This window comes from Leptonychotes weddellii, chromosome 7 (genome assembly GCF_054177405.1).
Source record: "Leptonychotes weddellii isolate Sample4059 chromosome 7, ASM5417740v2, whole genome shotgun sequence".
NCBI classification, from domain to species: Eukaryota; Metazoa; Chordata; class Mammalia; order Carnivora; family Phocidae; genus Leptonychotes; species Leptonychotes weddellii.
In genome coordinates, this window is record NC_138375.1 from 41,921,503 (window position 1) to 41,942,612 (window position 21,110).

Here is a 21,110-nt window from a genome sequence, read left to right on the forward strand (position 1 = left end):
AATGGCCTCTTATTCCAAGGATCTGGGCAAATCTCTGTAATGCAAGCACAAGAAGAGCAGAGCAGCTTCCAGCAGGACTGGGACCTGGAACTAGGGAGGTGTCAGGGGGACGGATGAGAGGAGCACGCAGCCTCCTAAAATCCCAGAGTCCTTTGTGTGACTCTAGCAAGGGGAGATGTAATAGAAGTAAATGTAAAGTCCTTTACTTTGGTCAAAACAGTCAACTGTACAAAAGTTCAAAATCTGGGAGAGGCATGTCTAAAAAGTGCAATATTCATTAAAATAGTAATTTAAGGATCAATTAAAATACTGTGTGATTTGATCCTTTTATCATCACACTGGTGAATTTGGTCAGATTGGCCACTTTAGCCTGTGGTTGGAGAAAAAACTGTAGCAGTTTCTCAGCATCCCTGTGGCATGAGCAAATTAGTGTGCCAAAGGACCTGGGTGGGCAGACTGGAAAAAGAAGAGTCTTCAGGTGTGCAGGCTTTTTTAGGCTTTCAGCTTCCTTGGGGCACAATTTTAAATTAAGCCCAGCCTTTGCCGTGTAGGGGCCTGGCAGGTAGAACACTGTTCCTTAATTACTTCCAACCCACTGTCAACCTCTTCAGCGCTCAGAAAGAATGAGGCATTGGCAAGGAAATTTAATGCCTTCCTAGTCCCAAACTCAAGAGTCAGCACAATGGAGGAGTTGGCGAATTTTGCCTTTGGCATGGAGCCCCGCCTCCTGCTGGCTTCCTTCCTCTTTGCTCAGGAGTCAGCAAACTGCTTTGTGTGGCCCATGAGCTAAGAATGACTTTTACATTTTTAAATAGGGTGAAAAGATGAAAGAATATTTTGTGATACATGAAAATCAAATTTCAATGTCCATAAAGTTTTATTGGAATATCACCACACCCATTCATTTACATAATGTGTAGAGCTCCTTTATAACTACCTCAGAGTTGAGACCATATGGTCCGCAAAGCCTCAAATATTTACAATCTCACCCTTTACAAAAAACGCTTGTCGACCCCTGCCTTACCTTCTGCTTCTGGAGCAGTCATTTACACTGAGGTGTGAATGACTGATACAGCTTAAAATGCTAACTCCCTTTTACGCTTCATAAGAAAATTTGGATTGCAGTGGGGGCGGCCGGGGTGGCGGTGGGGGTGGGGGAGCGACCTTTACGATAGAGATAAAGCCTGGAGAGTTGAATGTTGAGTCGAAAGGCAGATTTCCGACAACAGCCAGGGGTTGGAGGAAGATGTTTTGGAACAGAGAATTTCGCCTGAACCCTGAAGCTGTGCTCTTCCAGACCAGACGTCTGTGGTTCTCAGCAGGTGGTATGTACACCTACAGATGGAATGAGGAATCTTCCTCCTGGTTACAGGGACGAATTCACTTTTCCTCTATCTCCAAATCTACCCACAAACAGGTGGTTTTCCTGCCTGCTGCCCCTACTTGCCAATAATGTGGTTGTCCTTTTTTTATTGATTATCCTTGTTTCATAACAAACGTAGCAGCAACTTTTGCACCTCAAAGGATTATTTAAAATTCCAGCTGCTGCAACCTTTTGGTTGCAGATTATCATTTGTTTTCACCAGGCAACTTGGTCAGCACTCAGTAGAAAATGACAGAAACCCAACTCACATTGGCATAAGCAGAAAGGGAATTTACCGACTTCAGTGAACGGAAGGTCCCGGGATAGTGCTCACTTCAGGCACGGCCGGGTTCAGGTACTAAAAGGAGGAGTGTGTTTCTCGTCTAGGCCTCAGCTCTGCTTCATTCATTCACCGTTGGTCAGGTTTTCCCCGTGGCCCAGCAGCTCCGGCCTCCATCTCACGCGTCAGACCTTACCCAGCAATCCAAGCAGAAACAGAGCAATTCTTCCCTATAGCTCCAGTGAAATTGCCAAGACTGCCGCCTCTTGATTCTGATTGGCTCTGTGTGTGTCACGTGGTCGCTGCTGGCCAATCGCTATGCCCGTGCTGGTTCCCGTTCGTCAGGCTGGTTCATGTACCTTTTCCTGAAGCCACCTGAGAGGACAGTGAGGCAGAGGAGACAGAAAAAGGGGGTGGAAGATGGGCGGGTAAAACACCAACCATCTTTTATTCAGCCAGTAGTTGTAGAGTCCTAAAACCATGCATAAGTAAGTATAGAAGGCTTTAAAAACACGGTGGGGCTAGGGTCTTTGATGCAACGTAAAATAAGGATTAACCTCAACTTCCAGGACCCTTGCTCCCCTCCCCGGCCTCGGCCCCTCGGAGGGCCTGACCCTTCCACCTGCCTGTCGCCCTCCAGAACCTGAAGCGAGTGGCGGAAGTGTGGATGGATGAGTATGCCGAGCACATTTACCAGCGCCGGCCCGAGTACCGCCACCTCTCTGCTGGGGACGTCGCCGCCCAGAAGAAGCTGCGCAGCTCCCTTAACTGCAAGAGTTTCAAGTGGTTTATGACCAAGATTGCTTGGGACCTGCCCAAATTCTACCCGCCCGTGGAGCCCCCCGCCGCAGCTTGGGGGGAGGTGAGTCCGGAGGGCCCGGGCGGCTACATAAGTGGGGCCCAGTGCAAAATGCAGATGCAGCTCTCCTGATTCTAGCCTTGTGGTGGTGGGTTTTTTTTATTTGCTATTTAATGTTCTAAGTAGGGAAAAATTAAAACCTTAAATTATTAGCAGAAATCTTACCATTCATCTTCATATTCTGCAGTGCCAGTTTTAAATGCAAACAGAAGAGCATTTAACTCATGTGCCAGATGGGTGAAATTTCACAATCTGTATTTCAACCCTTGTGCATGCATATGTATTTCTTACCAGAACAGTGCAAACCCTGCACAGAACTGACTCAGCTGATCTTATTTCACTTGTTGATAATGCGTACTTTCTACCAAGATGCTCTCCCTGCAGCTTGCTGATGAGTGAGGAAGGGTGGAAGGAAAGCGAACTATGGGCTGTCCTATTCTTCCTTCTGTGCGGTTATCTGCTGCTGGTGAGGGGAGCCGTGGCTGGTCCAGGGCAGTAACACAAGTAAGAGGATACGATAGAACTCATCGGCCCAGAATGCCATGGCCCTCCTTTGTGCAGTCTAGTCCTGGTTGGAAAGGAAAGGGTGGCCTTCAGACCTGCCAGCACCCCACTTAATCATAGCCGTAACTTGAGTCTTGCCAAACTCCCGTGCATGCGGGACCCCCGGGATGCTGTGCTTGTGGGGCATCACAGATGCTGTATGCAAACACAGGAGAAAGGTACAGCGGATGCACGTGTAGTGTGTCATCAGCTCTGCTCACGCTCGTGCTCCGTTGTCCTATCAGGTTTCACTTACAAATTCAAAAATCAGATTACTAAAAATCAAACTATGATGGGACGCATGGGTGGCTCAGTCGGTTGAGTGTCTGACTCTGGGCTTTGGCTCAGGTCGTGATCTCGGGGTTGTGAGATGGAGCCCCGAGTTGGGCTCTGTGCTCAGTGGGGATTGTGCTTAAGATTCTCACTCTCGCGATGAACCATGAGAGACGATGGACTCTGAAAAACAAACTGAGGGTTCTAGAGGGGAGGGGGGTGGGAGGATGGGGTAGCCTGGTGGTGGGTATTGAGGAGGGCACATTCTGCATGGAGCACTGGGTGTTATGCACAAACAATGAATCATGGAACACTTCATCTAAAACTAATGATGTGATGTAGGGGATTAACATAAGAATAAAAAAATAAATAAAAATAAAAGATTCTCACTCTCGCTCTCGCTCTGCACCCCCCTCTCTGAAACAAATAAATAAACCTTTAAAAAAAAAATTCAAGACAGTGATAGCAGAACTTTAAGCCAATGGCAGGCCCTTCTGGCTGAGGGGCCCTGGGCCGCTGCCCATGTCATACACTTAGGAAGCCAGTCCTGCTGGGAGACACAGGCCATCTTCCAGGGCGAGAAGCACTCCGTCACCAGATTCTGGCTTCTGGGTCTCTGAGCTGAGAGGAACCACTCCCTTATAGATGGATATATTGAGGTTTGGGGACAATGAGCATAAGAGTTGGATCTCCTTTACTTGTAGGCGACAGAAGTCCAATTTAAAATGAAAAGAGAAATGTATTAATTCTCGTAGAAATTTTGGGTAGCTGTTGCTTTGGACACACCTGGATCCAGGGACTCAAATGATGTCAGTTTCTTTTTCTCCTGTTTACCTCTGCTTCCTTCTGTGTTAGCCTCATGCTGAGGGTAGCAAGATGGTTGACAAACCGTCAGCTTGGCCAGTCAGCAGAAAGTATATGCCTCCTTCCCAGTACAGCCAGCAAAGGTCTTATTCTTGGGTCTGCAGCGGTCCACAGGACAAGCAGGGGTAGGACAGATACTTTGACAGGCCACAGGGTGGACAAGGAGTGGTAGCCCCATAGCATATCAGGGTGTTGGGTGCCTGGGTGGCTCAGTCATTAGCATCTGCCTTCGGCTTAGGTCATGGCCCCAGGGTCCTGGGATCAAGCCCCGCAACGGGCTCCCTGCTCGGCAGGAAGCCTGCTTCTCCCTCTCCCACTCCCCCTGCTCGTGTTCCCTCTGTCGCTGTCTCTCTGTCTCTGTCAAATAAATAAAATATTTTTTAAAAAAGGGGGGGGGGGCGCCTGGGTGGCTCAGTCGTTAAGCGTCTGCCTTCGGTTCAGGTCATGATCCCAGGGTCCTGGGATCGAGCCCCGCATCGGGCTCCCTGCTCCGCGGGGGGCCTGCTTCTCCCTCTCCCTCTCCCGCTGCTTGTGTTCTCTCTCTCGCTGTGTCTCTCTCTCTGTCAAATAAATAAAAAAAAAATCTTTAAAAAAAAAAAAAGGGAGGGGGAGGGAAATCAGGGTGTTGTTACCAGAGGAAGGACAGATGCATTTGGACCAGCAGAAACACCAGGTATGACTTGTTCAACTTCACACAGCAAGTTAGAGGGACCTTAACTGACTAAGCTGTCTGGCCAGCCCTACCCAACACCTGTACAAGGACGTGTCATGTTGACTTCCCTCATGAAGCTCTTCATTTCTTTGCCATTTTATGGGCTTTCTCCCCTGTATTAGGTCCAGTCCTCTGAGAAACAGACACCAAAAGACTTGTTGGGGGAACACCTGAGAGAATAAATAAGAAGGGAGCCAGGAGAGGCTGGGAGATTCACTGTGGGGCTGGCTGGTCTGCCCTCTGGGAGGGGGTGAGGGGAGGAGGAAGGGCTGGGACAGGAGGAGTCCCACACTGCAAAGATGCTCTGAGGAAGCTTGAGCCAAGTAACTAAGCCAGATCAGAGGAATCTGGCATCCCCAGGAACGGGCCTGCTGCAGTGCCCCTGCCACCCTCAGATGCTGGCTGGAAGCAGCACACAGGGAGCATGGCCTCCACTCAGACACAGTGGGTTCAGAACACAGCCGCTGGGCAGTCAGACTCCCTGCAACAGGATAACTGGGTGGCCACTACAGGATAACTCACGACCAGCACACCTCCAAACCCTCTGTCAAAACTGAGTGCTTCTTTGAGGCAGGAACCCCACGATGTGGCAGGAACTCCAGGATACGGCACCATCACGGTGGCCATCAGCCAGTGATGCTGGCTAACTGGGAGCAGTGAGGCCTTCGGCTCCCAGCCTGGGGCTCCTCCCACCACACCACACCTGTCTCACTGCAACTTCCGTTGTTCTTGGGATTGAGAACCTTTTGCCATTCACCTGCTCTAGAAGGCAGAGAGTCCAAGACCCTACAGCAAAGATGTCATGTCCTTTTCTAGAGTGGTTTTCAAGGTATGGTCCCTGGATCACCTGGAATGGGAATAAAATTCAATTCCTGGACCTAGTGGATCAAATTCTCTGGGAGGGGAGCCAGGGAGTCCTTTGAATACCGCCCCCCCCCCACCTTTAGGCCTCCCACCACCCCCAGCACCCTGTGACTTTGCATGCTCTAAGACAAAGCAGGCTCTGGAAGAGTTCTTCTCTGTGGACTGAGTATTCCTGTATTGAGAGGCACAGGGCACTTCCCCCAGCCCAGGCCAAGCTTTTTTAAGACCGTGCAGCGCTTTCCCCATCTGATGTCTCTGTTGGGTTCCCTCCTCCCACCCCAGCATGGTCCCAGGGGGTTATCTCAAGGTGCTCACTGGTCCCCTCCTTCCTTCTGTCTCTTTCAGATCCACAATGTGGGCACAGGGCTGTGTGCTGACACGAAGCATGGGGCCCTGGGCTCCCCGCTGAGGCTGGAGAGCTGCGTCCGGGGCCGCGGGGAGGCTGCCTGGAACAACATGCAGGTGAGGGCCACTCCTCCGGGACTGGCAACCAGCTCCCCTGTGTCGTATGCAGCCTGGAATGCTCACATGGTCAGGGCTGGGAGAGAGAGGCCACGGGTCAATGATGACTGACAAAAGTTAGCCCAGGAGATGAGTTATAAGAGCTTCCTGAACACCTTAGAAAGAGGAATCCTTCACATTGCAATGAAATCACCAATCTGGTCTGTTAATTATACAACAGACACTCAGCCTAAATGGCCTTCAACAAAAAGGAGAACATACTGGCTCATGTCGCTGAAAAGCTTAAGTGATGTTCAGTGGGACCCCTCCAGGGTCTCAACTCTGCCTCCTCTCCGTGGGCTTCATCCTTCACCTGGCTCTTCCCATGTGGTGGCAGATGGGACCACCAGCAACAAAGGCTTCCAATCCCTCCGTGAAAAGGCATGTCCCTTTCCAGAGTTCTAGAAAAGCCCTGGGGCACTCACGTATTGGCTTTCCTGAGCCCATTACAATAGGGATGTGATAGAGTCCTCTTATTGATTAGGCCCAGGTCACATGCCCACTCCTGGAGCCCGGGGTGTGGTCAGCCTCACCGAAGGATGGGGAGAAGAGTGGAGAGGGTGGCTTCCCCAGGAGATCATGCCCTAGGGGTGTTATCCAAAGAATGAAGAGTGCAAGCCAGCAGTGCAGGAAAAGGCACCACTCTGAAGAAACTGCATTTAGCTTTCCGTGGTCCCCTCCTCTAAGCAATAACCCCCAAACCACACCACATCCACTGAATCTTGGTTCAAGGGTACATTTTTATAGTCTCCTAACTATGGGTTTTTTGGCATTTTGGAAGTGCACATGGATAGAAGCCTACATTGTGGGTCCTCTGCAAAAACAGAACTCAGGAGGGTTGCGTGGCATGCATGCTGAGAAGGAAGAGCACCGCCTCTCCGATGGGCACAGTGCCCAGCCTGACAGTGTCTGCTCCTCCCTCGGAAATCCTTGTTGCTCTCCCCCCTCCTTTCTTGATAACAATTCTTATTAGAAGTGGCTCTCCTTCACCGATTCTCCTGAGTTCTCCAAGGCAGCATGTGACTGCTTCCCCACACCCACCCCACCCTAGGACCCTAAGAGAGACCAGAAACAGCACAGGGCCTGGATAGAATGTGCCCAAGTTGCTCAGCCTAGAAGAGCCTCACTGTGTGGCAGCGAGTCCACATTAATGCCTGAGGATTCCCTCAAACAAGCAACAAAATGGTGCCTGGGTGCGTGGCTGTGCCAGCCTCCCCCATCTGAAATGGGAAGCATGGCAGCCCAGTTGCCCCAGTGGGATCTAGATCCCCCAGGGCTCTCAACCACCCTGAGCAGAGAGCTGTAGTGAGCCTGTAAAGGGAGAAATATGAATCTAAAATGCAGCCCCTGAGTTCCAGAGGCCTGGGAAACAAACCATCAGGAGACAGGAGCTGCTAGTACCACTCCTTGGCCACCATCATGTCTGCTTCTGGCCAAGCTGGAGTGGAGTAATGTGGACTGGACTTACCCTCCTGCCAGAAACATTGAAAAACCGACAAAATATGTAGAAAACTGTTTTTCAAGAGAGCAGACATCAACCAGTGGAGGACAATAATCCTTGAGGGATAGCAAGCAAACAAGGTAAGCCCTATAGCTGTCCCAGTCCTTCCTTGAGAGAGTCTCCAGGCCACAGGTCAAGGAGGAGGACCCAGGGAAGCCAAGCAGACTCCAGAGCTGGGGAGACAGAGCTGACAGTGTTGGAGACCAATGTGGCTAGAATTCACAAAATAGAATACAGGTGAGGAGAGCGCCAGACACAGAGAGAACTTGTGGGATTTACCGAGTCCCTCTGGTACATTTGGTAGAGTACTGATCCATGCACGGGTGTGAGGGAGCTTCCTGGGCTGGAAAAATCCTGAGAGGATGAAAGGGAGCCGCGCCCAGTGCTCACACAGGGCCAGGGATGGTGCCTGCTCTCACCAGCTCAACTGGAAAACAACAGGATTCTATTCAAGACACTGACATTGCAGTTGAAAACCTTCCCTCAAAGAAAAATCCAGGCCCACATGGATTCACTGGTGAATTCTACCAAACACTTAAAGAAGAAATGGGACCAAGTCCACAGAAACTTTTCCAGAAAAGGAAGGAATACTTCCCAACTTATTTTGAGGCCAGCATTACTTTAGTAGCAAAACCAGACTGAGACATTATAAGAAAATTGCAGACCAGTATCCCTCGTGCACATAGATGCAAAAATTCTAAACAGAATTTTAGAAAATCCTATCCAGGGGCGCCTGGGTGGCTCAGTCGTTAAGCGTCTGCCTTCGGCTCAGGTCATGATCCCAGGGTCCTGGGATCGAGCCCCGCATCGGGCTCCCTGCTCAGCCGGGAGCCTGCTTCTCCCTCTCCCACTCCCCCTGCTTGTGTTCCCTCTCTCGCTGTCTCTCTCTCTCTGTGTCAAATAAAGAAAGAAGAATTAGAAAATCCTATCCAGCAATATATAAAAAGGATAATCCATTATGACTAAGTGTAATTTATCCCAGGAATGGACGGTGAGTTTAATATTAGAAAATTAATCAATAGGTTCACCATGTTAACAAATTGAAAAAGAAAGACCATAAAATCACCTTTTTTTAAAAGATTTTATATATTTATTTGAGAGAGAGTGTGAGAGCGAGCACTAGCAGGGGGAGAGCACAATTGGGAGAAGCAGACTCCCCGCTGAGCAAGGAGCCCAATGCAGGACTCGATCCCAGGACCCTGGGATCATGACCTGAGCTGAAGGCAGACGTTTAACTGAGCCACCCAGGCACCGCCCCCCTCCCCCCCCATATAATCACCTTTACCCAGAAAAAAAGCATTTGACAAAATCCAACATTCATTCCTGATAAAAACTCTCGTCAAACCAGGAATAAAAGGAAACTTCCTCAACTTGATCAAGGTCATCTATAAAAAGCCTGCAGCTAACATCATACTTAATGGTGAAAATCTGAATGCTTTACCCCTAAGATCAGGAACAAGACAGGGATTCCAACCTTACCATTTCTATTTGACACTGTACTAAAGGTTCTAACCTGTGGCAAGAAAAAGAAAAGTCCTGCAGGTGGGCAAAGAAGGAAAACAATCTTTATTTGGAAGACTCTATGATCATCTTTGTGGAAAATTCAAATGAGTCTACAGAGAAACTAGCAGAACTAATAAATGAACTTATCAAAGTTGTAAGATACAAAAATCAACTGTATTTCTATATATGAATAATGAAGAATCAGAAATTAAAATTAAAAACATGCACTTATTATAACCCCCCAAAAATATAATCCTCAGGTCTGTCATTGACAAAAGACCTGTACACTGAAAACTACAAACCATTTTTGGTAAAAAAGAGAGAAGTCCCAAGTAAGTGGAGATCTGTGCCATGTCCAGAGATTGGAAGACTCAGTATTGGTGTCAGTTCTTTCCAAACCACTATGTAAATTCATCACAATCCTAACATCTTAGCAGGCTTTTCTTACAGAAAGTGAAAAGCTGATTGTAAAATTCACACAGAAATGGACAGGACCTAGAATAGCCAAAACAACTTGCAAAAGGAAGTCCAGAGTTAAAGGACGCACACTGCCTGGTTTCAAGATACATTATAAACTCTCAGCATTCAAGACAGTGTGGTATTGACATAAAGAAAGATCAATGGACCAGAATCAAGAGACCAAAAATAGACCCACATGTATATGGACAATCAGTTTTTGCCAGTGCTGAAAGGCAGTTCGGTGGAGAAAAGATAGTCTTTTCCAACCAATGGTGCTGGAACAATTGGATATCCATATGCCCCCAAAAATTGTTCAATACATGCCTTATATTATATGTGAAAAATTAACTCAAAATGGTGTATTGACTTAAAACCTAAAACCTTTCAGAAGAAAACGTAGGCAAAACTGTTCGTGACCTTGGATAAAGCAATGATTTCTTAGATAAAACACCAAAAGCACAATCCATAAAAGGAAAACACTGATAAATTGGACTTCTTTAAAAAACAAAAACAAACTTCTGTTCTTTAAAAGACACTGTTGAGAAAATAGGCAAGCCACAGACTGGGAGGAAATGTTTACAAAACATGTATCTGATAAAGGACTTTGATCCAAAATATATAAAACTCTCAAAACTCAATAATAAGAAAAAAATCCAATTAAAAATGGGCAGGGTGCCTGGGTGGCTCAGTCGTTTGGCGTCTGCCTTTGGCTCAGGTCATGATCCCAGGGTCCTGGGATCGAGCCCCACATCAGGCTCCCTGCTCAGCGGGAGACCTGCTTCTCCCTCTCCCACTCCCCCTGCTTGTGTTCCTGCTCTCACTGTGTCTCTCTCCGTCAAATAAATAAATTCTTTTTTTAAAAATGGCAAAAGATTTGTACAGACACTTTAGCAAAGAAGGTATATTAGTGGCAAATAAACACATTAAAAATGCTTAACTCCGTTGGAAAAATGGAAATTAAAATTCAGAAGACTGACCATACCAAAGGTTGGCAAGAATGTAGGGGAACTGGAAGAATACACTGCTGGTCGGAATGTAAATGGTACAAGCACTTTGGAAAACAGTTTGGCAGTTTCTTAGTTAAACATTCATCTATCGTATGATCCAGCCATACCACTCTGAGCTATTTGTCTAAGGGAAAAGAAGGTATATGTCTATACAATGACTTGTACACAAATGTTCTTAGCTGCTGTATTTGTAATAACCAAAAACTGAGAGCCATCCAAATGTCTAAGAACAGGTAAAAGGAGTATGTTGCAGTGAAATACTACTTAGCAATGGCAAGGAACAGACTATTGATAAATGCTGTCCTAACAAAATGATGTTGAGTGGAAGAAATCAGACAAAAAAAAAATACACACTGTAAGCTTCCTTTTATTTAAAATTCTAGCACTTGCAAACTAATCTCTAGTGATGGAAAACAGAGGAGTGGTTGCCCAGAGGCATGGGGAATGAGGAGGGACAGGAGGAAGAGACCATAGGGGATGTGAGGATACTTTTGGGGTGATGGATATATTCATGACCTTGATGATGGTGGTGGTTTCACAGCTGTAAACAAGTCAGATATATCAAATTGTGCACTTCCAATGTGTGCAGTCTATTGTACGCCAGTTAGTCTTCAATGAAGCTGCTGGAAAAAATAAACAAAAAACGCTTCTCAGCCAAATGCAGTATGTGAACCTGGTCTGGATCCTGATTCAAACTATGAAAAGAAACTTACAAGGCAAGAGCACTTGAACTCTAGCTACCCGATGACATTGAGGACTTCGTGGTAACTTTTTATTGCTATAATGGCACTTTCGTGAACTCTTTACACCTGACACGATGTGAGGTCTCTAATTTGCTTCAGAATAATGTGGGGGTGGGGGGTCGTGGTGGGGGTAGAGCTGGAACAAGATCCACCGCGAGTTGGTAACTTTTGAAGCTGGGTGATTGGAACAGGTGTGGTCAATAGTGTTTTCTGGATCTCTGTGTTTAACTATCACTCCAAAAAGGAGAAAGTCCCCTGGTTTTGCCGTCCCCGTGACGATGTCCCTATATGCACAGGTGTTCACCTTCACCTGGAGAGAGGACATCCGGCCCGGAGACCCCCAGCACACCAAGAAGTTCTGCTTTGACGCCATCTCCCACACCAGCCCAGTCACCCTCTATGACTGCCACAGCATGAAGGGCAACCAGCTGTGGAAGTACCGCCAAGTAAGGCAGGCGGCGTGGGCGGGACAGGGCAACCGGCTTGGTTTAGAAAAAGAAGCAGATAAACACGCCGCCGTGCCTCCCTCCTTCCCCCCGCCCCGAGCCCACTCACTCACCCATTTGTCCCACAAGCCCGCCATGCCCGACTTCTCAGTTATTCGAGAGCGGCCAGAAATCCAAGATTTTTGTGTGAAACCTCTAGGATCTTAAATGTTGGCAACTGAGTCCATTATAAAACAAAACAAAAGGCATCATGAGAACCAGTGGAATTTGGCAGGAGCCGGGCTTGCGTAGGGCGCGGGCCGGAAGTGACGCGTCACTTCCGCCCGCGTCCGGGCGGGGCTCGGGCCGGGCTCAGGCCGGGGCCCGGCCGGGGTTCGGCCGCGGCCGGGCCAGGGCGGGCGGAGCAGGGAAGCCTGGCGGGGCGGGCGGGGCGGGCCAGCCAGCCCCGTGTTCACTCGGGGCCGCATTGCCGGTACTGCTGCTGCTGTTGGGCGTGTCCCCAGCGCCACCCGGCTGATGGCCTCCCTGTTTCCTAGGACAAGACCCTGTACCACCCGGTCAGCGGCAGTTGCATGGACTGCAGTGGGAGTGACCACCGGATCTTCATGAACACCTGTAACCCCTCTTCTCTCACCCAGCAATGGCTGTTCGAACACACCAACTCGACAGTCTTGGAAAAATTTAACAGGAACTGAGCCCTCACGTGTCCTCAGCAGGCCTGGCCCCGCTGCAGACTTCCTCTCCGAGGGAGGCAGGGCTTCTGTGGGCGCCGTGATGTGAGAGGTGCTGGCCCGCTGGTCTAGGGCACGCAGGGCTCTTAAAGCTGGAGCAGGGGTCCGCCTGCTTCCCTGAAGCCCAGGGCTGGAGGTGGGGTGGGGAACAGACCCCACAAGAGGCCTCACAGAGAGCAGTGCCTGCTTTAACCCCCGATGGCATCATGGAAATCCAGGAGGGCCTTTTCAACTTTGTTCCCGCGGTCCCTTGAGCGTTATGTGGGAGGAATGCCAGGGCAGCCCTAGGCCACCCCGAAACGGGTCCCACAAGGTTGCCTAGCCTTCAGATGGCTCATACATGACTGTCCTCTGGAAAAGGGGCAACGTTTGCCTGTGTGGGCAGCTTGTAGCACCAGTGACCCCATCTGCAGCAGAAGGGGGGGCAGGAGGCCTTTCTCGGGGCCACTGGTGCCAGCCGTTCAGTGTCTGCCTGTCGTGGGCTAGCTGCAGTTACCGCCCAGCTTCCGTGCTCTGTCACAGCCCCAGATGATGTGATCGAAGGTCTCGCCCGGACCCTCGTGGTGTTCAATACTGAGCACTGGCCAACTGCCAGGCCTGGGGTCAGAAGTGGGACCCCCCAGACATTCCTTTGCTGCCACGGACGCATGGGATGTCTCTCCTTGCTCTCTGGGCACTGGAAATGTCCACGTTAGTGCTCTGCAGGCACAGGACTGCTCAGCCACCAGCTACTCAGAGGTGTGTTTCACCCGGCCTCGGGGCCGTGGAAAGGGCCTAGTTAGAAGACCCCCCAAACTAGATATGCTGGCGGAGTTCCCCTGAGCCGTGCTTCTGTTTTCCTCTTTCTGTCTTGGGCAATTACCTGCCCTAAGAGAGGAGCAGACGTATGAGGTGCTCACCTCAAAATGTCTGGAGGCCTCCAAGGTGGACCGTGGGCAAGATGCCCAGCCTCTGACCTCATCACGGCTCTAGTTCTCATATAGAACTCTAGAATTTTCCAAGAACTCTATCATTGGATCACAACCTAGAATGCTACCTGGGATTCTGGTATTCTAGCACCCAGTATGGATTTCTGGAATGCTGTGATTTAAAAGAGCCAGCCAAGTGTAGTACGGCCAAGGCAGCCCCCCAGCCTGAGACAAGCTTTGAAATCCGAGGTTGGTGGTTTCGGGGGGGGGGTGACCTGTGTCCGTCAGCTCGCACCAGAGACCTTGGCATGACGCGGTCCTCAGCGCAGTTCCGAAGCCCTGCAAACTTCCCCCACCCTCCCCTGGAGTAAAGCACCCCACAAGCAGGTGTACACCCAGCTCCATGCCAGTCCCTCGTGTTTACCTTTTGTTAATTACGTGTCAGACTCCCAGAGGGCTCCCAAACTAATAGGAATCGTTGCTGTAACCAGCCTGCCACCCGCTGATTCAGAGATGGAAATCGCATGCCACAGCCAATGGCTTCCACCAGCTAGTCCGGGAAATACTGGAAATCAGTATTCCAATTAGAGTTGGATCTCTCGATTGTGTCATTTAGCAATTAAATGCAACATAAATCTGGGAACAGAGCCACGAATCTGCCTTTGAGATGCTGGCTGATCTCAAGGCCATCATTTATCTGGGGGGTGGGGGCATAAACTCCCAACCACCATCACCACCCCGATTAAGCATAGAGCTGGCAAAGCATCACTCCCTCCACTTCTGCCCCCGCACGAGCCCTGCCCTGGCCACCTGTGCTCGTGGAAGCTTGCTTGTTGATCCCTCATGTCTTTTCCAGATGAGTGCTCTATCTTTTGAAGTGGTCCTCGGTAGGAAGGAGTCCGAAGAGGAGGCCCCTTCCAGGATCTAGGAGAACAGGAGTGTTGCAGTTTGGAGAGCTGAATTAGGGGTCATCCTCAGAAAGCAATGCAGCATCATTAAAATAAAAACTGTGCCTTTTAAAAAGAAAATGCAAATGTACAGCAAATCCCTAAACTTGAACAATTTCCTAGTGCCTTGCTAGACAAACCTCCAGGGGCAGGGTTGGGGGGAGGGGAAACATTAGTGGTGGTGCGTGCTGTTTCTGTTGGATGAGTGTGTGTTTCTGAACTTCCAGTTTCAAGCAGGAGACGTTGGGCCTAGAGCAGGATCTGAGACGGAGAAGTCCCTCGAGGGCCAGAGGCGAGAGTTGTTCCAGTTCGTGGAAGGAACACTCCAAATTAAAAGGGCAGCTGGACAACTCGCTTAGTCCGTGGCCTGGAAGGGCCTCAGCAGCCCCGGGGAGAGGGCCGTGTTTGGAGGCCATGCCTGTAGTCCCCCATCCCAGCCCGCAGACAGAGTGCCGAGCACTCGCTAGATTCCCAAGTGGTCCCCTTCCAAGCGGGTGGCCGTGTCCTCGGCAAGACCAGGACCCGTGTGGACAGCAGGAGCAGCAAGCAGGCCACAGCCTTCCTCTTTCCCAGCCTTTGGTTCTCCTTTCAAGTCTGGTTTGACCCCCTCAGCAAGGGAGGGGTAGTTCCCCTGAGCAGGTCTTGCTGTGAGCCCTTATCCGGAGGTGCTGGGACTGGCCAGAGTGTGTAATAGGGGAAGGAAAGAGAGAAGTTAATGGCTTAGCTGACCATCGGACGGATGACAAATACTGACCACTCATTGTTTTGGCCTCATTTTTGAAAACCACCTGTCTCAAAGATTCTGGTTCCTGCTCACACTGCCCCCTGTTGCTCAGTAAAGCAGCCAGGAGTCTGGGGTGTGCTCTCATCTGGGTAATGGGTGACGGTGTGGGCCCCTTTTCCTCTCTCTATTCTGACAGACGGTCACAAAACGGTGTGGCTGGAAAGTATCATGACCACGGGGCCCACCAGCAGCCTTTCCACAGGGGGTCTCCAGAAGCATTCTGCAATGCAGAGAACATCTTTGCTGGAAATACAAGGCCTTGGGAGGTGGCCAAGTGTTCAGGCACATGTGTAAAAAGCCATCCCACTGTGTGCCTCTGCCTGGTGCTTTCAACTTTGAAAACCATCCCGGAACTAGCCATCCTCCCCTTGAGGAAGAACTAGTTCAGAGGCAGAGAGGGGAACTCCCACAGGCCTAAGGGAGAAGGAGCACCTCTCGCTGCTGATGCAGCAGATCCCCAAGTCCACATTATCTTCACTTTGCAAACCTACCTGTTGAATTTCTTTTTCTCCTGAAGAAAGAGATGATACCCTTTAAAATGACTCCATGTTTCTTTCTGTGCGTCTTCATTTTTCTGTCTCTGGAGTCTCAAAAGAGTGGCAAAGCACTTTACGGTAGTAACTGAGAAACCTGGATTCCTTGCTTCGGCGATCCTAGTTTGTACAGGTTGGGTGATCTTTTATAATTCCTGGGAGGCAGTGCATTTTTAGTGTTTTCTGAAGATTTTTAAGTGTGGGAGAGGGGCAAGGAGTGCAGTCCTGCTCTGGAATTCCTTTCTACTTTCTCTTTGTGAAAATCCAAGTCATATTTCAGTCCACACTTGATCTTGAGCCAAGGTGCACTGCCAGAGTTGGACCTACATCCCCGGTGACAGGGCCCTCTTAACACCTGCTCCCCACATGGCTTCGATTCTGCCGTGTCAGATAACAGGGTTGGGCTTCTGCCCCGTTTTTGGCTTGAAGACTGGGATCCCAAAGGGACTACAGGCAAGGAATATTGAGAAGGCAGACTGGGTATTCCATACAGAAAGCTCAAGACCACCAACCTCTCTTCTCCTGCCTGGAAAAGTGAGCCTTTGTGAAGAACTGACTTACCGTGTACAATTGTGATTGTGACTTGTTGAATAAACTGCCAGACTTTCTGTAACATGCTGTCTGCCTTGTTCTTGTCACACGCCAACTTCCACCCCATCATTCCCCACGTATTCGGGGAGTGTCTGCTCAGTACCCAGGATACTGAACAAGTTCCCAACAGCCATCATTCTAGAGAAGAAAGCAGACCTCTGACAACTAACCAAGATGATTCTAGATGTGAACAGGGTGATGAAGGATACGAAACAAGATGTTTGAGAGACTGGAGTGAGGATCAACATTAGGTTGGCCGGTGAGAGAGTGCCTCTCTGTGAGAGCTAGAAGACATGAGGGAGTGTGAGCCAAGAGGCAGTTTGGGGGAGAGAGTTCTAGGCAAAGGGAACAGCTAGTGCAAAGGTCCTGAGGCAGGAAAGAGTTCCCATGTTGGAGGCACAGAAGGAGGTAAGCTCCCAGGTTTAGGTGGAGTAGCCCACAAAGGGTCCTACAGACCACAGCCAGGAACTGAAGATTTCGGGAGGGTAGAGCAACATGAAATAGTTCATTTCTGATGCTCACCCATCAGCCACAAGTTTCTACCTACCAAAACACTGTGATGCTTTGAATATTAGATGTATGTAATACCGTGTGGTAGAAAGAGCACTGGCTGGCCTGGCTCTGCAACGGATTGTAAGGTCTCGGGCAAATGCTGCCCCCTATCTAGGCCTCAGTTTTCTGCCACAAAACGGGAAGTTTTTGGATGGTGCTTCCAACTCCACCTGTGGTTCTGTGGCTGAGACTTGTCCTGGAACTGCCAAGGACCATGAGCAGAAGCTGCCTGCGGGTGCTGTCACCCAGAGCCCACCAGAGGGCGCTGTGGATCCCCAGCTTGGAGAAGGCTGATGAACAGGAGGAGAGAACCAGTTCACCTGCCACAGTGGCAGGTTTTGAGCACTGGAACCAGAAGGTCGGTATTAAATTAATTTTCTCCTAAAATTTCAATGGCTTCTTTTAAAAAGATTAAATTCTTTTACTAGGAAAAAAGGAAGAGAGGGAAGAACATTCCATGTGTAGGGTCAGCAGGTGCAAAGACCCTGTGGGGGGAGCATGACAGGTATGATGGTCAGTGAGCAGAGTGGGGGAGAAAGAAAAGCAGGAGGGGGTGGGCAGAAGCCAGACCCTGCAGGGCCTTGTGGGCCATGTGAAGGAGTCTCTAGCTTCATTTTTAAAGCAGTGGGAACCATTAGAGGATTTTTAACTGGGCAGGGTGAGAGCATCAGACGTGCCCTTCCATGGCTGATGTGTATAGCCAGGAATGACTTGCTCAAGGTGCTGGGCGTATAGTAGGCACGCAGGGCCTACAGAGTGAAAAATCCAAAGCAGCTGGATTCTCACGGTTCAGGTCCTTCCTCCCTGGAGCAGGCGGGAGGACAGGGGGAAATTACATTTCTCATCCATTTTAGCTCCCCGTCCTCCCAAGCCCACAAGCAAGAGTAGAAGGCAAGGATCTAAAGCACTTAGCTGAACAGAGACAGAGTGGGAGCTCTGGTGGTGAGAGTGGCAGGCTCCTTCAGAAACAGATGCGGACAACTTGGCAATTTGCCCAAAGTTTTGGATTCTCTTTTTCTCTGTGTTTAGTTGGGATTGGGGCTTTGGGGCTCCTGGCACCAAGTAAGGGCTCAATAAGTATTTGAAGAAGGGACAAATGGGTGAATAATAGAGTTCCAGCTTATACTTTAGGCTTTTTTTTTTTTTTAAGATTTTATTTATTTATTTGACAGAGACACAGTGAGAGAGGGAACACAAGGAGGGGGAATGGGAGAGGGAGAAGCAGGCTTCCCACCGAGCAGGGAGCCTGATGTGGGGCTCGATCCCAGGATCCTGGGATCATGACCTGAACCGAAGGCAGACGCCCAATGACTGAGCCACCCAGGCGCCCCTACTTTAGGCTTTTTCCCTCCACTCGCAGCCCATAGACCTTCTGAGAGAGAGAGTGCTCTTAACATCTGTGATACGCTATGTGTTCTTTTTTTTTTTAATATTTTATTTATTTGACAGAGAGAGAGAGAGAGCGAGAGAAGGAACACAAGCAGGGGGAGTGGGAGAGGGAGAAGCAGGCTTCCTGCCAGGGAGCAGGACCCTGGGATCAATGACCTGAGCTGAAGGCAGACGCTTAACGACTGAGCCACCCAGGCACCCCTACCAGGTGCCCCTACAGTATGTGTTCTTGAGAAAGTGCCTTCCCCTTCCCAGGCCTCAGATTTCCCATATGACAATGGGGAGCAAATTAGATCATGGTCAGCCAGGCCTGGTATAGTCCTATAAATCTTACATCTTACATTATATTTTGCAGTGACCCTGATCTCATCAAGAATTTATTTTCCAAGCTCAACGAGGAGATGGGAGTGGGATCCCCTCTCGGTTCTGTTGTTGGTATCTCCCGCCCCGAGGGCTTCAGGGCTGTAGCTAAAGCGGGTCGGGATTGGGTATCCAAAGCTTCCTTCAAGCAGCTGCTCACAGCTCTGTCCACCACTGGCTGCAGGCTCCCCTTTGTTCCCCCTCAACGCCTGGGCTGCCTGGCTTGGTGATCCCCGGGGGCCGTGGTAGCGTCCCAGGGCAGCCTGCCGCTCTCACCTGCCGGTCCGGCTTGCTGCAGGCCTGGCAGGGTGATGGCCCTCCGTGTGCTCACGCACACTCACACACACCAGGCCATAGAAACAAAGGAAAACCTGGTGAACCCTCAGAAAAGCAGGTTTCTTAGCAACTTCCCAGCTTTTGTTCACGAGCCACTTGGAATTGAAGTAGCATCTGATCTCCTGCCGGCTCCTGCCTGGGGACGGGAGGAAGGGGATGATGGGTCTGCCTTCGCCAGAGCTGAGCGCTAAGCTCCCCCACCATTGGCCTCTCAGCCTGAGAAGCTGAGGCCTGAATCCTGGGGGTGTCCGCAATCTGGGAAAAGTCCCTGCGACAGTTTCTTCACAGCTACAGCTGCAAAATCCCAGGTCTTGGTCATTCAGATGACAAATGCGTACGGAAATATATACTGTGGGCCCCTGGCGCTCCACGCTCTGCGCCACAGCAGTTGGCCCCAGCTCTGTCCTCAGCCCTGGAGACACAGAGGTGAGTAAGGTGAGTAAGGGAAAATCAGTGACCTCTTTAGCCTAGTGATGAGCACGAACAAGGGCCCAGCGACGCCTCATTACTGCTGCACTGCTTGTAGCTTTACCCCAGGCCTCTAGGATAAAACGGAAACTTCTTAGCCGGGTCCTAACAGTCCTTCCAGGCTGGCCCCTGCCTGCTTCTCCATCACCTCCCCCACAGGGCTCAGGTCCCCACAGGCCAAGTCCTTCTCACCTCCAGACCCCTGCTGGTCCCTCCACTTGGAGTATTCTCTGTCCACTTGGCAGCCTCTTTCCAGACTTTGAGTCCTAGCTTAGCTGTCCCCTCCCCCAAGAAGCTTCCAGCCCACCCTGTCAAGAATAGACCTCCCACACACATCATTCTCCGTCATGCTGAGCACCTCTGTAGCCTCCTTGATGGCACTCATCCTGATATACAGTCCATTCCCTTTGTTCACAGTAGTTATGTTCTATCATGTCACCGGGAACACTGACTTAGCAAATATTGAACCACACCCCTAGGGCAAGTACACAGGTGAGCTCCTGCGAGCCTCCGCTCACAACATTTTCATCAAACCGTCAATATATAACTTTGTTTTACGTGCATCTCTGTTTAAAGACACCTTATTTAATATAGGTCATTAATTTGTCAATATCGAACTCAGGGCCAACACTAGAACTAATGCCTCAATGAAACTTACCTAACAAACAAACGTTCTTCATAGGCACATCTTAGTGCTTAGGAACACTCTACAGCACCTCAGCACTATGCCTGGGGGCATTTTCAACCACAGTCACCAACAAAAAGCACAAAAATATGTAAAAGGTGACACTACATAGCCCACGAAAAGTAGACTTGTTTAAAGCATGAGCGCTAAATGGACCTCCGCTGGGAACATGCACATTGGGTGACTCAGGTTCTTCTCCACTCTACACATGCATGTGTCTGCAAGTGACCTCAGATGTGCCTTGAGTATTGGCTTTGAGATTACAGATGTATTTTGGTGAGTAGGCACATTTGCAAATACAAAATCAGTGTCTGGGGCGCCTAGGTGGCGCAGTCAGTTAAGGGTCTGCCTTCGGCTCAGGTCAGGACTGAGTCCTGGAATCCAGCGCTGAGTCAGGCTTCCTGCTCAGCGGGGAGCCTGCTTCTCCCTCTTCCTCTGCCCCTACCCCTTGCTTGTGCACTCTCTCTCTCAAGTAAATACATATCTTAAAAAAAAAAAGGAGAGAAATTTTTGTTTTGTGAAACTGACTAATAACCCTTACTACTTATGTAACCATTAGCTACATATTTAGTTAAGGCCAAAACTAAACAGCTTTCTGGGGCTGACTTTTCCTGACTAAACTCACAAAAGACTGATACATGAATCAAAAGTTGTTCATTTTTTTATGGGCATTAGACCCAGTGACCCAAATACCCAGGAACCCAAGTAATTATGTGCAACCTCCTAGTATCGGCTGAATTATTCCTTAGGAGAAGTTCGCTTGGTGATCCAGCGTTAAAGGAAGGAGAATCAGAGAGGGCAAAGGGATCTTCTGCCTTCCCATGAAGGCACATACACCCCCACTTCCATACATAATTGGTTTCTGAAAATGTGACTAACGTCGAAAGTAAAAAGTCAAACAAAAAATT

At 49.6% G+C, this 21,110-nt stretch overlaps 1 protein-coding gene across 1 annotated transcript in view; it reads left to right on the top strand.

Annotated features, from left to right (window-relative positions):
- The window catches only part of GALNT10 (polypeptide N-acetylgalactosaminyltransferase 10), a 219,924-nt gene extending 203,490 nt beyond the window's left edge, over positions 1–16,434 (top strand). Inside the window, exons 9-12 of the mRNA XM_081826212.1 lie at positions 2,284–2,505; positions 6,104–6,220; positions 11,769–11,918; positions 12,455–16,434. Of these exons, the coding sequence (XP_081682338.1) occupies positions 2,284–2,505; positions 6,104–6,220; positions 11,769–11,918; positions 12,455–12,613 (648 nt within the window). The 3' untranslated portion in view covers positions 12,614–16,434. The remainder of the gene's footprint in view (positions 1–2,283; positions 2,506–6,103; positions 6,221–11,768; positions 11,919–12,454) is intronic.
- Positions 16,435–21,110: the final 4,676 nt, after the last annotated feature.